Consider the following 15,974-nt stretch of genomic DNA (forward strand, 5'->3'; position numbering starts at 1 on the left):
ATAGTAGTAGTAGTAGTAGTAGTAGCAGCAGCAATAGTAGTAGTAATAGTAGCAGTAGTAGTAGTAGCAGCAATAGCAGTAGTAGTAGTAGTAGTAGCAGCAGCAGCAGCAGCAATAGTAGTAGTAGTACTAGTAGTAGAAGCAGTAGTAGTAGCAGCAGTAGAAGTAGTAGCAGTAATAGTAGTAGTAGTAGTAGTTGTAGTAGTAGTATTACTAGTGGTAGCAGTAGTAGTAGTACTAGTAGGAGCAGTAGTAGTAGTAGTTGTAGTAGAAGTAGAAGTAGCAGCAGTAGCAGAAGTAGTAGTAGTAGTAGCAGTAGTAGCACTAGTACTAGCAGTAGTTGTAGTAGTAGTACCAGCAGTACTAGCTGTAGTAGTAGTAGTAGTAGCAGTAGTACTAGTAGTAGCAGTAGTACCAGTAGTAGCAGTCATACCAGTAGCAGTAGTAGCAGCAGTAGCAGTAATAGTAGTAGCAGCAGTAGTACCAGTAGCAGTAGCTGTAGTAGTAGTAGCAGTAGTAGTAGTAGCAGCAGTAGTAGTAGTAGCAGTAGTAGTAGTAGCAATAGCTGTAGTAGCAGTAGTAGTAGTAGTAGCAGTAGCAGCAGTATTAGCAATAGTAGCAGCAGTAGCAGTAACAGTAGCAGAAGTATTAGCAGCAGTAGCAGTAATAGTAGTAGCAGCAGTAGTAGTAGCAGTAGCAGTAGCAGTAGTAGTAGTAGCAGTAGTAGCAGTAGTAGTAGCAGTAGTAGCAGTAGCAGTAGTAGTAGTAGCACTAGTAGCAGTAGCACTAGTAGTAGTAGCAGTAGTAGTAGTAGCAGTAGTAGTAGTAGCTGCAGTAGCAGAAGTAACAGTAGCAGAAGTATTAGCAGTAGTATCAGTAGTAGTAGTAGTAGTAGTAGTAGTAGTAGTAGTAGTAGTAGTAGTAGCAGCAGTAGTAGTAATAGTAGCAGTAGTAGTAGTAGCAGCAATAGCAGTAGCAGTAGTAGTAGTAGTAGTAGCAGCAGCAGCAATAGTAGTAGTAGTACTAGTAGTAGAAGCAGTAGTAGTAGCAGCAGTAGAAGTAGTAGCAGTAATAGTAGTAGTAGTAGTAGTAGTAGTAGTAGTTGTAGTAGTAGTATTACTAGTGGTAGCAGTAGTAGCAGTAGTAGTAGCAGCAGTAGAAGTAGTAGCAGCAATAGTAGTAGTAGTAGTAGTAGTAGTAGTAGTAGAAATAGTAGTAGTAGTAGTAGCAGTAGTACTAGTAGTAGCAGTAGTACCAGTAGTAGCAGTCATACCAGTAGCAGTAGTAGCAGCAGTAGCAGTAATAGTAGTAGCAGCAGTAGTACCAGTAGCAGTAGCTGTAGTAGTAGTAGCAGTAGTAGTAGTAGCAGTAGCTGTAGTAGCAGTAGTAGTAGTAGTAGCAGTAGCAGAAGTATTAGCAGTAGTAGCAGCAGTAGCAGTAACAGTAGCAGAAGTATTAGCAGCAGTAGCAGTAATAGTAGTAGCAGCAGTAGTAGTAGCAGTAGCAGTAGCAGTAGTAGTAGTAGCAGTAGTAGCAGTAGTAGTAGCACTAGTAGCAGTAGCACTAGTAGTAGTAGCAGTAGTAGTAGTAGCAGTAGTAGTAGTAGCTGCAGTAGCAGAAGTAACAGTAGCAGAAGTATTAGCAGTAGTATCAGTAGTAGTAGTAGTAGTAGTAGTAGTAGTAGTAGTAGTAGTAGCAGCAGTAGTAGTAATAGTAGCAGTAGTAGTAGTAGCAGCAATAGCAGTAGCAGTAGTAGTAGTAGTAGTAGCAGCAGCAGCAATAGTAGTAGTAGTACTAGTAGTAGAAGCAGTAGTAGTAGCAGCAGTAGAAGTAGTAGCAGTAATAGTAGTAGTAGTAGTAGTAGTAGTAGTAGTTGTAGTAGTAGTATTACTAGTGGTAGCAGTAGTAGCAGTAGTAGTAGCAGCAGTAGAAGTAGTAGCAGCAATAGTAGTAGTAGTAGTAGTAGTAGTAGTAGTAGAAATAGTAGTAGTAGTAGTAGCAGTAGTACTAGTAGTAGCAGTAGTACCAGTAGTAGCAGTCATACCAGTAGCAGTAGTAGCAGCAGTAGCAGTAATAGTAGTAGCAGCAGTAGTACCAGTAGCAGTAGCTGTAGTAGTAGTAGCAGTAGTAGTAGTAGCAGTAGCTGTAGTAGCAGTAGTAGTAGTAGTAGCAGTAGCAGAAGTATTAGCAGTAGTAGCAGCAGTAGCAGTAACAGTAGCAGAAGTATTAGCAGCAGTAGCAGTAATAGTAGTAGCAGCAGTAGTAGTAGCAGTAGCAGTAGCAGTAGTAGTAGTAGCAGTAGTAGCAGTAGTAGTAGCACTAGTAGCAGTAGCACTAGTAGTAGTAGCAGTAGTAGTAGTAGCAGTAGTAGTAGTAGCTGCAGTAGCAGAAGTAACAGTAGCATAAGTATTAGCAGTAGTATCAGTAGTAGTAGTAGTAGTAGTAGTAGTAGTAGTAGTAGTAGCAGCAGTAGTAGGAACAGTAGTAGTAGCAGCAGTAGCAGCAGTAGAATTAGTAGCAGCAATAGTAGTAGTAGTAGTAGTAGTAGTAGTAATAGTAGTAGCAGTAGTAGTATCAGCAGTAGCAGTAGTAGTAGTAGTAGTAGCATCAGCAATAGTAGTAGTAGTAGTAGTAGTAGCAGCAGCAATAGTAGTAGTAATAGTAGCAGTAGTAGTAGTAGCAGCAATAGCAGTAGTAGTAGTAGTAGTAGCAGCAGCAGCAGCAGCAATAGTAGTAGTAGTACTAGTAGTAGAAGCAGTAGTAGTAGCAGCAGTAGAAGTAGTAGCAGTAATAGTAGTAGTAGTAGTAGTTGTAGTAGTAGTATTACTAGTGGTAGCAGTAGTAGCAGTAGTAGTAGCAGCAGTAGAAGTAGTAGCAGCAGTAGAAGTAGTAGCAGCAATAGTAGTAGTAGTAGTAGTAGTAGTAGTAGTAGAAATAGTAGTAGTAGTAGTAGTAGTAGTAGTAGTAGTAGAAATAGTAGTAGTAGTAGTAGTAGTAGTAGTAGTACTAGTAGGAGCAGCAGCAGCAGTAGTAGTAGTAGAAGTAGAAGTAGCAGCAGTAGCAGAAGTAGTAGTAGTAGTAGCAGTAGTAGCACTAGTACTAGCAGTAGTTGTAGTAGTAGTACCAGCAGTACTAGCTGTAGTAGTAGTAGTAGTAGCAGTAGTACTAGTAGTAGCAGTAGTACCAGTAGTAGCAGTCATACCAGTAGCAGTAGTAGCAGCAGTAGCAGTAATAGTAGTAGCAGCAGTAGTAGAAGTAACAGTAGCAGAAGTATTAGCAGCAGTATTAGTAGCAGTAGTAGCAGCAGCAGTAATAGTAGTAGTAGCACTAGTAGCAGCAGTAGTAGTAGTAGCAGTAGCAGTAATAGTAGTAGCAGCAATAGTAGTATTAGCACTAGTAGCAGAAGTATTAGCAGTAGTAGTAGTAGCAGTAGCAGTAATAGTAGTAGCAGCAATAGTAGTACTAGCACTAGTAGCAGCAGTAGTAGTAGTAGCAGTAGCAGTAATAGTAGTAGCAGCAATAGTAGTAGTAGCACTAGTAGCAGAAGTATTAGCAGTAGTAGTAGTAGCACTAGTAGTATCACTAGTAGCAGAAATATTAGCAGTAGTAGTAGTAGCACTAGTAGTAGCACTAGTAGCAGCAGTAGTAGCAGCAGTAATAGTAGTAGCAGCAGCAGTAGTAGTAGTAGCAGCAGAAGTAGTAGTAGTAGCAGTAGCAGTAATAGTAGCAGTGGGTGTAAATTGGGGTAAATTGTGGAGGTCTGTCTCTGTCATGTCACGCTGGATGAGCAGCTAATGGCATCCAATAGGCGTCTAGGGACCTGGATACCAAGGACAATGCTGAATGGGCCTCAGGATGTTTAGTTCATTTCACTACAATGACATCCGAACAGTCGCTCGGAACATTGAGCCTATGAATGAGTTTGACATCAAATAGAGTGGAATAATAGTCCTTTAAACCCTACAGATTAATACATGAATAATCATTATTTACAGTGGCAAGGAAAAGTAGGTGAACCCTTTGGAAATACCTGGAATTCTGCATCAATTGGTCATACAATTTGATCTGATCTTCATCTAGGTCACAACAATAGACCGACACAGTCTGCTTAAACTCATAACACACAAACAATTATACGTTTTCGTGTCTTTATTTAACACACCGTGTAAACATTCACAGTGCAGGGTGGGAAAAGTATGTGAACCCTTGGATTTAATAGCTGGTTGACCCTCCTTTGGCAGCAATAACCTCAAACAATTGCTTTCTGTAGTCGGGAATCAGACCTGCACAACGGTCAGGAGGAATTTTGGACCATTCCTCTTTACAAAACTGTTTCAGGTCAGCAATATTCTTGGGATGTCTGGTGTGAACTGCTCTCTTGAGGTCATGCCACAGCATCTCAAATCTGGTTGAGGTCAGAACTCTGACTGGGCCACTCCAGAAGGTCAGGACTCTGACTGGGCCACTCCAGAAGGTCAGGACTCTGACTGGGCCACTCCAGAAGGTCAGGACTCTGACTGGGCCACTCCAGAAGGTCAGGACTCTGACTGGGCCACTCCAGAAGGTCAGGACTCTGACTGGGCCACTCCAGAAGGTCAGGACTCTGACTGGGCCACTCCAGAAGGTCAGAACTCTGACTGGGCCACTCCAGAAGGTCAGGACTCTGACTGGGCCACTCCAGAAGGTCAGGACTCTGACTGGGCCACTCCAGAAGGTCAGGACTCTGACTGGGCCACTCCAGAAGGCGTATTTTATTTCTGTTGAAGCCATCCTGTTGTTGATTTACTTCTGTGTTTTGGGTCGTTGTCCTGTTGCATCACCCAACTTCTGTTGAGCTTCAATTGGCGCACAGATAGACTAACATTCTCCTGCAAAATGTATTGATGAACTTGGGAATTCATTTTTTTGTCGATGGTAGCGAGCTGTCCAGGCCCTGAGGCAGCAAAGCAGCCCCAAACCCTGATGCTCCCTCCACCATACTTTACAGTTGGGATGAGGTGTTGATGTTGGTGTGCTGTGCCTTTTTTTCTCCACATAGTGTTGTTTGTTCCTTCCAAACAACTCAACTTTAGTTTAATCTGTCAACAGAATATTTTGCCAGTAGCGTTGTGGAACATCCAGGTGCTCCTTTTCAAACTTCAGACCTGCAGCAATGTTTTTTTCGGACAGCAGTGGCTTCTTCTGTGGTGTCCCCCCATGAACACCATTCTTGTTGAGTGTTTTACGTATCGTAGACTCGTCAACAGAGATGTTAGCATGTTCCAGAGATTTCTGTAGGTCTTTAGCTGACACTCTAGGATTCTTCTTAACCTCATTGAGCATTCTTCTCTGTGCTCTTGCAGTCATCTTTGCAGGACGGCCACTCCTAGGGAGAGTAGCAACAGTGCTGAACTTTCTCCATTTATAGACATCTTGTCCTACCGTGGACTGATGAACATCAAGGATTTTAGAGATACTTTTGTAACCCTTTCCAGCTTTATGCAAGTCAACAATTCTTAATCGTAGGTCTTCGGAGATCTCTCTTGTTCGATGCATGGTTCACATCAGGCAATGCTTCTTGTGAATAGCAAACGCAACATTTTGTGAGTGTTTTTTTATAGGGAAAGGCAGCTCTAACCAACATCTCCAATCTCGTCTCATTGGTTGGACTCCAGGTTAGCTGACTCATGACTCCAATTAGCTTTTGGAGAAGTCATCAGCCTAGGGGGGTTCACATACTTTTTCCAACCTACACTGTGAATGTTTAAATTATGTATTCAATATGAACAAGAAAAATACAATAATTTGTGTGTTATTAGTTTAAGCACAATGTGTTTGTTTGTTGTTGTGACTTTTTATGAACCAATTTCAGCAGAAATCCAGGTAATTCCAAAGGGTTCACATACTTTGTCTTGCCATTGTATATTAATATCAACTATAAAATATTGATAATAATATTATAATATGAATATATAATATTACCCTAATAAATACTAGGAAAGGCTTTTAAATAGGTCTACTATGAATGTGTTTAACTGAAAGGGTCAGGGTACAGTCTAGGACATCACCTAACACCTGCCCCTACCCACCTAACACCTGCCCCTACCCACCTAACACCTGCCCCTACCCACCTAACACCTGCCCCTACCCACCTAACACCTGCCCCTACCCACCTAACACCTGCCCCTACCCACCTAACACCTGCCCCTACCCACCTAACACCTGCCCCTACCCACCTAACACCTGCCCCTACCCACCTAACACCTGCCCCTACCCACCTAACACCTGCCCCTACCCACCTAACAAGCTAACTGAGGACAAACAGATACCTTTGTCAAATGTAACATTTTCTTCAAAGAGACGGACACAGACGAGAGGTATTTTGTGGTAACCATGGAAACGGGAGTAAAGCTGTTGGCTCTGAAAGAGAGAGGGAGACAACAAGACAGTTTGGCTCCACATCAGACACAACACCAGATATCAGACACCACACAGCACCACACCAGACACAACACAGCACCACAACAGACACAACACCAGATATCAGACACCACACAGCACCATATCAGACACCACACAGCACCACATCAGACACCACACAGCACCACATCAGACACCACACAGCACTACATCAGACAACACCAGACACCAGACACCACACAACACCACATCAGACACAACACCAGATATCAGACACCACACAGTCCCACATCAGACACAACACCAGATATCAGACACAACACAGCACCACATCAGACACAACACCAGTTATCAGACACCACACAGCCCCACATCAGACACAACACCAGATATCAGACACAACACCACAGATTTCAGACACCACACAGCACCACATCAGACACCACACAGCACCATATATCAGACACCACACACCACCAGATATCAGACACCACACAGCCCCACATCAGACACAACACAGCACCACATCAGACACAACACCAGATATCAGACACCACACAGTCCCACATCAGACACAACACCAGATATCAGACACAACACAGCACCACATCAGACACAACACCAGATATCAGACACCACACAGCCCCACATCAGACACAACACCAGTTATCAGACACAACACATCAGACACCACTTCAGACACAGCACCAGATATCAGACACCACACATCCCCACATCAGACACAACACCAGATATCAGACACAACACCAGATTTCAGACACCACACAGCACCACACCAGACACCACACACCAGATATCAGACACCACACACCACCAGATATCAGACACCACAGAGCCCCACATCGGACACAACACAGCACCACATCAGACACCACACAACACCAGATATGAGACAACACCAGATATGAGACACAACACCAGATATCAGACACAACACAGCACCACATCAGACACAACACTGCACTGCACTAGAGGTCGACCAATTAACAGGCATGGCCGAATAATTAGGGCCGATTTCAAGTTTTCATAACAATCGGTAATCTGCATTTTTGGATGCCTAACATTGCAATCCATGAGGAGACTGCGTGGCAGGCTAACCACCTGTTCAACAATGCCTTTCTTAAAATCAATACACAGAAGTATATATTCTTAAACCTGCATATTTAGTTAAAATAAATGAATGTTAGCAGGCAATATTAACTAGGGAAATTGTGTCACTTCTCTTTCGTTCCGTGCAGAGTCAGGGTATATGCAACAGTTGTCACAACTTCCGCTGAAGTCGGTTCCTCTCCTTGTTCGGGCGGCGTTCGACATCACCGGTCCTCTAGCCATCGCTAGGATTTCATTGAAAGAATAAACTTTTTGTTTTCGAAATGATAGTTTACGGATTTGACCATATTAATGACCTAAGGCTCGCATTTCTGTGTGTTTATTATATTATAATTAAGTCTATGATTTGATATTTGATAGAGCAGTCTGACTGAGCGATGGTAGGCAGCAGCAGGCTCGTAAGCATTCATTCAAACAGCACTTTCCTGCGTTTACCAGCAGCTCTTCGAAATGCTTGAAGCACAGCACTGTTTAAGACTTCGAGCCTATCAACTCCCAAGATTACGCTGTCAATACTATAGTGCCTATAAGTACATCCAATAGTCAAAGGAATATGAAATACAAATGTTATAGAGAAAAATAGTCTACAATTCCTGTAATAACTACAACCTAGAACTTCTCAACGGGGAATATTGAAGACTCATGTCAAAAGGAACCACCATCGTTCATATGTTCTCATGTTCTAAGCAAGGAACTTAAACGTTAAAAGTTAGCACTTTATGCCTCTCTCTAATGTTAATATGTTATGCCTGTCTCGGCTAGTCCTAATTGTATTATTTCACTGTAGAGCCCTCAGTCCCACTCACCTTAGCTCTTTTGTCCCACCCCCACACATGTGGAGACCTCATCTGGCTTAAACTGGTCCCACCAGAGACGAAACCTCGCATCGCCTGGTTCCTCTCTAGGTTTCTTCCTAGGTTTCTAGGGAGTTTTTCCTAGCCACCGTGCTTCTACACCTGCATTGCTTGCTGTTTGGGGTTTTAGGCTGGGTTTCTGTACAGCACTTTGATATATCAGCTGATGTAAGAAGGGCTATATAAATACATTTGATTTGATCGTCACTCAATGCCTCCACTGTACTCACATCCTACCATACCATCCTACCATACTTATGCCCTGAATCTATTCTACCATGCCCAGAAAAATGCTCCTTATTTGCTCCTTATATGCCCCTTTTAATATTCTATATATATTTATTAGTTATATTCTATTCTATATTTGTTTCCGAACGCACTAGACGACCAGTTCTTACAGCCTTTAGCCGTACCCTTATCCTACTCCTGCTTTCGCCAAAAAGCCTTTTGGAAATCTGACATGTTGGCTGGATTTAAAACAAGTGTACCTTTAATTTGCTATCTTGCTGTGTGATTTAATGAAAGTTGGATTTTTATAGTAATTTATTTGAATTTGGCGCTCTGCATTTTCTCTGGCTTTTGGCCAGGTGGGCTAGCGTCCCACATATCCCAGAGAGGTCAACATCAGAAGCATCCTCCCTAAGTTTGTTTTATTCACTGTTTTAGCACACTCTGCCAACCCGGATGTCCTTGCCGTGTCTGAATCCTGGCTTAGGAAGGCCACCACAAATTCAGAAATTTCCATTGCCAACTACAACATTTTCCGCCAAGATAGAACTGCCAAAGGGGGCGGAGCTACAATTTACTGCAGAGACAGCCTGCAGAGTTCTGTCATGCTATCCAGGTCTGTGCCCAAACAGTTCGAGCTTCTACTTTAAAAAATACACCTTTCCAGAAAACAAGTCTCTCACTGTTACCGCTTGCTACAGACCCCCCTCAGCCCCCAGTTGTGCCCTGAACTCCATATGAGAATTGAGTTCGTTCTGTTAGGTGACCTAAACTGGGATATGCTTAACACCCTGGCCGTCCTAGAATCTAAGCTAGATGCCCTCAATCTAACACAAAGTATCAAGGAACTTACCAGGTACAACCCCAAATCTTTAACACAGGCACCCTCATAGACATCATACAGACCAACCTGCCCTCTAAATACACCTCTGCTGTCTTCAATCAGGATCTCAGCGATCACTGCATCATTGCCTGCATCCGTAATGGGTCCGCGGTCGAAACGACCACCCCTCATCACTGTCAAACGCTCCCTAAAACACTTCAGCGAGCAGGCCTTTCTAATCGACCTGGCCCGGGTATCCTGGAAGGATATTGACCTCATCCCGTCAGTAGAGGATGCCTGGTTATTCTTCAATCCTCACCATCTTCAATAAGCATGCCCCGTTCAAAAAATGTAGAACTAAGAACAGAGATAGCCCTTGGTTCTTTCCAGACTTGACTGCCCTTGACCAGCACAAAAACATCCTGGTTTGAGTCGCACTGTGCAGACTGGTGAGAGTTGTCCGGGCTAAAGGTAGCTGATGACCGCTAGCAGAGGCTAGCTGACTACTAGCTAGCAGCTAGTTTGCTGGCTAGCCTCTGGTGGGGTTTCCGGTTCAAAAGTAAAGAAAATAGCATATCCATACCACATTGGGTGAGGCGGATTGCACAAGAGTATGTTAAAGTTGAGGTTAAGAAAAATATTTTTTTAATATATGCGAAGACTTCTTCAATAAGCATTTTTCTATCGCTAGCCATGCTTTCCACCTGGCTACCCCGGGCCAACAGCTCTGCACCCCCCCGCAGCAACTTTCCCAAGCCCCCCCCCCCTCCTGCTTCTCCTTCACCCACTTTCAGATAGCTGATGTTCTGAAAGAGCTGCAAAGTCTGGACCCCTACATATCAGCTGGGCTAGAATAACTGGACCCTTTCTTTCTAAAATGATACACTGCAATTGTTGCTATTACTAGCCTGTTCAACCTCTCTCTCGTATCGTCTGAGATTCAAGATTGGAAAGCTGCCGCGGTTATCCCCCTCTTCAAAGTGGGAGATACTCTAGACCCAAACTGTTATAGACCTATATCCATCCTGCCCTGCCTTTCTAAAGCCTTTGAAATCCAAGTCAACAAACAGATTACCGACCATTTGAAAACCCACCGTACCTTCTGCGCTATGCAATCTGGTTTCAGAGCTGGTCATGGTTGCACCTCAGCCACGCTCAAGGTCCTAAACGATATCATAACCGCCATCGATAAAAGACAATACTGTGCAGCCATCTTCATCGACCTTGCCAAGGCTTTCGACTCTGTCAATCACCTCATTCTTATCGGCAGACTCAGTAGCCTCGGTTTTTCGGATGACTGCCTTGCCTGGTTCACCAATTAATTTGCAGACAGAGTTCAGTGTGTCAAATCGGAGGGCATGCTGTCCGGTCCTCTGGCAGTCTCTATGGGGGTGCCACAGGGTTCAATTCTCGGGCCGACTCTTTTCTCTGTATATATCAATGATGTTGCTCTTGCTGCGGGCGATTCCCTGATCCACCTCTACGCAGACGACACCATTCTATATACTTTCGGCCCGTCTTTGGACACTGTGCTATCTAACCTCCAAACAAGCTTCAATGCCATACAACACTCCTTCCGTGGCCTCCAACTGCTCTTAAACGCTAGTAAAACCAAATGCATGCTTTTCAACCGGTCGCTGCCTGCACCTGCATGCCCGACTAGCATCACCACCCTGGATGGTTCCGACCTAGAATATGTGGACGTCTATAAGTACCTAGGTGTCTGGCTAGACTGTAAACTCTCCTTCCAGACTCATATCAAACATCTCCAATCGAAAATCAAATCAAGGGTCGGCTTTCTATTCCGCAACAAAGCCTCCTTCACTCAAGCCGCCAAGCTTACCCTAGTAAAACTGACTATCCTACCGATCCTCGACTTCGGCGATGTCATCTACAAAATGGCTTCCAACACTCTACTCAGCAAACTGGATGCAGTCTATCACAGTGCCATCCGTTTTGTCACTAAAGCACCTTATGCCACCCACCACTGCGACTTGTATGCTCTAGTCGGCTGGCCCTCGCTACATATTCGTCGCCAGACCCACTGGCTCCAGGTCATCTACAAGTCTATGCTAGGTAAAGCTCCGCCTTATCTCAGCTCACTGGTCACGATGGCAACACCCATCCGTAGCACGCGCTCCAGCAGGTGTATCTCACTGATCATCCCTAAAGCCAACACCTCATTTGGCCGCCTTTCGTTCCAGTACTCTGCTGCCTGTGACTGGAACGAATTGCAAAAATCGCTGAAGTTGGAGACTTATCTCCCTCACCAACTTCAAACATCAGCTATCTGAGCAGCTAACCGATCGCTGCAGCTGTACATAGTCTATTGGTAAATAGCCCACCCTTTTCACCTACCTCATCCCCATACTGTTTTTATTTATTTACTTTTCTGCTCTTCTGCACACCAATATCTCTACCTGTACATGACCATCTGATCATTTATCACTCCAGTGTTAATCAGCAAAATTGTAATTATTTGCCTACCTCCTCATGCCTTTTGCACACATTGTATATAGACCCCCCCTTTGTTTTCTACTGTGTTATTGACTTGTTAATTGTTTACTCCATGTGTAACTCTTTGTTGTATGCTCACACTGCTATGCTTTATCTTGGCCAGGTCGCAGTTGCAAATGAGAACTTGTTCTCAACTAGCCTACCTGGTTAAATAAAGGTGTTCTCAACTAGCCTACCTGGTTAAATAAAGGTGAAATAAAAAAATTAAAAAAACAAATCCTCCTTCACTCATGCTGCTAAACATAAAACTGACAATCCTACCGATCCTTGACTTCGGCGATGTCATTTACAAAATAGCCTCCAACACTCTACTCAGCAAATTAGATGTAGTCTATCACAGTGCCATCTGTTTTGTCACCAAAGCCCCATATACTACCCACCACTACGACCTGTATGCTCTCGTTGGCTGACCCTCGCTTTATATTTGTCGCCAAACCCACTGGCTACAGGTCATCTATAAGTCTTTGCTAGGTAAAGCCCCGCCTTTTCTCAGCTCACTGATCACCATAGCAACACCCACCCGCAGCACGTGCTCCAGCAGGTATATTTCACTGGTCATCCCCAAAGCCAACTCCTCTTTGGTTGCCTTTCCTTCCAGTTCTCTGCTGCAATAACTGGAATGAATTGCAAACATCACTGAAGCTGGAGATATATCTCCCTCACTAACTTTAAGCATCAGCTGTCAGAGCAGCTTACAAAAGACTATACACAACCCATCTGTAAATACCCAACTACCTCATCCCCCTATTGTTATTTATTTTTGCTCTTTTGCACATTTTTCTATTGTGTTATTGACTGTACATTTGTGTGTAACTCTGTGTTGTTGTATGTGTCGAACTGCTTTGCTTTATCTTGGCCAGGTTGCAGTTCTAAATGACAACTTGTTCTCAACTGGCCTACCTGGTTAAAGAAAGGTGAAATTAAAATAAAAAAAGACACAAAGTCAATCAAGAGACACACACGTAGAGAGAGGTAGATGTTCACTCACTTCACCCCGATCACTTCTTCTGAGCAGTGATTATGGTTGATAGCCTATAGCTAGCTAACAGTTTCCTTGTTATCATCAAAGTCACCATGACAGCTATAACATAGGATAAATTATGATACTGTTCATTAGGAGAAAAACATTTCAAGTGTAATAATGTGGTTGTCAATGCCTGTCCTTATTATGATGTGAACACATCCCATTAGCATACCCATGTCATCATATTCCATACTGGTACACAGGGGTTGAAATGTAGCTAGCCCGCTAGCCTGAGGCTAGTAATTTTCAGACTGGGTTAGGAGAAAATGTACCAAACTAGCCCATGAAATTCTGTCTTTTCAAACATTGCATGGAACATATTTTGGACGTCAATGTTATACTTGCTGGCCAGGGCCTAAGATCTTTATGTTCCGTTCCTGCTTGTGTGTATAAACAATTTGATTCAGTACATACCTTGACAACTGTCATTCACTTCCTCAAACCCCGCCTGGCACACACACTTCCCGATGGGCACTAGCCACTCCCCCTCTGCGCTGCAGTGCATCCTAGGTAGGTCCTCCGCCACCGAGTTGTTGACACAGTTTCCTGCCACCTCCAGCAGCTGGGAGGAGTCCGAACCTGTAATAGTGTCCTGGAACTGAGCTAGGTTCCTCACTATGAAGGGACACTTCTTATAGAACACCCTGACAGAAACCAGCGCTATACAGGCTCCCAGGTCTTGAAACGCCAGGTAGAACCCCTTCTTCGTCAACGGTCCCAGATCCCTAACCTCTGTATTCAGCTTCATCACTCTGTCTCCCAGGTCTAACTCCGTAAAGCTCTCGTCAGCAGCGATGGTGTCTACCTTAGAGTACTGGCTCTCCCTGAGGTTCCTCCCCTCCTCATCGTTAGACTCATAGTAGTACATGTTGAAGGTCTCCTTGCAGGTACCCACGCCACCCGGAAGGCTGTTACAGTCCCTCAGGGTGAACTGTAGCTCCACGAACACCCTCTGAGCCCCCTCGTTGAGGATGAGGTTGGTCTGGAGCCAATTGTTCTGGTTGTGTTCCATCACTTTACACACCTGGTACGTGTGGATCGGAGCATAGTTCTCATCTACCTCACCTATCTCCTCCCACTGTAGAGAAGGGAAATAGAGAGATAGAAGGATATCAAACATTGTTTCATGTTCAGTTACAGCTGACTGGGTTATGTTGTAATTAGCTACTGCTAAGTAGTTATCATCCACCTTACCTATCTCCTCTAGCTACAGGTTACTAGAGTTGACCAGAACCTATTGTCTATAGGTTACTAGAGTTGACCAGAACCTATTGTCTATAGGTTACTAGAGTTGACCAGAACCTATTGTATACAGGTTACTAGAGTTGACCAGAACCTATTGTCTATAGGTTACTAGAGTTGACCAGAAACTATTGTCTACAGGTTACTAGAGTTTACCAGTACCTATTGTCTACAGGTTACTAGAGTTGACCAGAACCTATTGTCTACAGGTTACTAGAGTTGACCAGCACCTATTGTCTATAGGTTACTAGAGTTGACCAGCACCTATTGTCTATAGGTTACTAGAGTTGACCAGCACCTATTGTCTATAGGTTACTAGAGTTGACCAGCACCTATTGTCTATAGGTTACTAGAGTTGACCAGCACCTATTGTCTATAGGTTACTAGAGTTGACCAGAACCTGTGGAATAATAGTGTAGCTGGTGAGGATAGTAGAAAATGTAGGGTTGTGTGTGGTTGTGTATGGGTTGTGTATGGGTTGTGTGTAATTGTGTGTAAGTTGTATGTGGGTTGTGTATATGGGTTGTGTTTGAGTTATGTGTGGGTTTTGTATGGGTTGTGTGTAATTGTGTGTAAGTTGTGTGTGGGTTGTGTGTATGGGTTGTGTATGAGTTATGTGTGGGTTGTGTATGGGTTGTGTGTGGGTTGTGTGTATGGGTTGTGTATGAGTTGTGTGTATGGGTTGTGTATGAGTTATGTGTGGGTTGTGTATGGGTTGTGTGTATGGGTTGTGTGTGGGTTTTGTGTGGGTTGTGTGTGGGTTTTGTGTGGGTTGTGTGTGGGTTGTGTATGGGTTGTGTTTGGGTTGTGAACCAGTTATTGAAACCATTTTTTACAAACTGCTAATATATTGGTCTAATTTAACTCCACTTCAACTGACAAAGTAAAAGCACAAAGACATTTCAAATACAACATTAATAATGCACTCCTCAGTAATCAGCTTCCATTCAGTTATAAATTACATTTCATTCCAGCTAGTAGCCAGGCCCGTCTGAAAGGCCAGGATCCTATTGGTCTGACTGACAAGGTTATGAGACTCATTCAGCCAGCCCAGACTGAGAGACCAGGGTTCTAGTGGTCTGACTGTCTGGGTTATGAGACTCATTCAGCCAGGCCCGTCTGAGAGACCAGGGTTCTAGTGGTCTGACTGACTGTAATGATGATATTTCCCTCTAAACCCAGGAGGCTTCAGACAGATGGGAGGTGTATTATAATGACACACACACACACACACACACTCACGTGAACACAGACAGATGTGTTTCTAATGTCTCTGGGCTAAAGGCTGGGCCAGCTATAAACATCTTTCTGCTCCAACCGCCATCCCCCCCATCCAATCGAATCCTTTCATCAGCCAGCTAATAGTGTCCTTTCATGACTCCATAATGTGGTCGCCAAAAACATGTCTGTGATCTGGTGAGACCGTATAATGTCCGTTATCACAGACCGTATAATGTCTCCATAATCAGCTGTGTGATGTAGAGAAGTGGTGCACTGGGACGGTGTGTAAAGCCTAGAATGATCTCGGACAAAGCTACAACTGTGAAATAGGACTACGTAGTTACGTGTCAAATGAAATGTTATTTGTCACATGCGCCGAATATAACAGGGCGTAGACCTTACAGTGAAATGCTTATTTATTTACCTTTATTTAACCTGTATTTAACTAGGCAAGTCAGTTAACAACAAATTCTTATTTTCAATGATGGCCGAGGAACAGTGGGTTAACTGCCTTGATCAGGGGCAGAACCACAGA

General features: G+C 43.8%; 1 protein-coding gene across 1 annotated transcript in view; it reads right to left on the bottom strand.

Annotated features, from left to right (window-relative positions):
* Window positions 1–15,974, bottom strand: part of epha5 (EPH receptor A5) — a 188,238-nt gene that overhangs the window by 143,993 nt on the left and 28,271 nt on the right. The window contains exon 3 of the mRNA XM_031826005.1: window positions 13,391–14,054. Coding sequence (XP_031681865.1) covers window positions 13,391–14,054 — 664 coding nt within the window. The remainder of the gene's footprint in view (window positions 1–13,390; window positions 14,055–15,974) is intronic.

Source organism: Oncorhynchus kisutch, linkage group LG6 (genome assembly GCF_002021735.2).
Source record: "Oncorhynchus kisutch isolate 150728-3 linkage group LG6, Okis_V2, whole genome shotgun sequence".
Classification (NCBI taxonomy): Eukaryota; Metazoa; Chordata; class Actinopteri; order Salmoniformes; family Salmonidae; genus Oncorhynchus; species Oncorhynchus kisutch.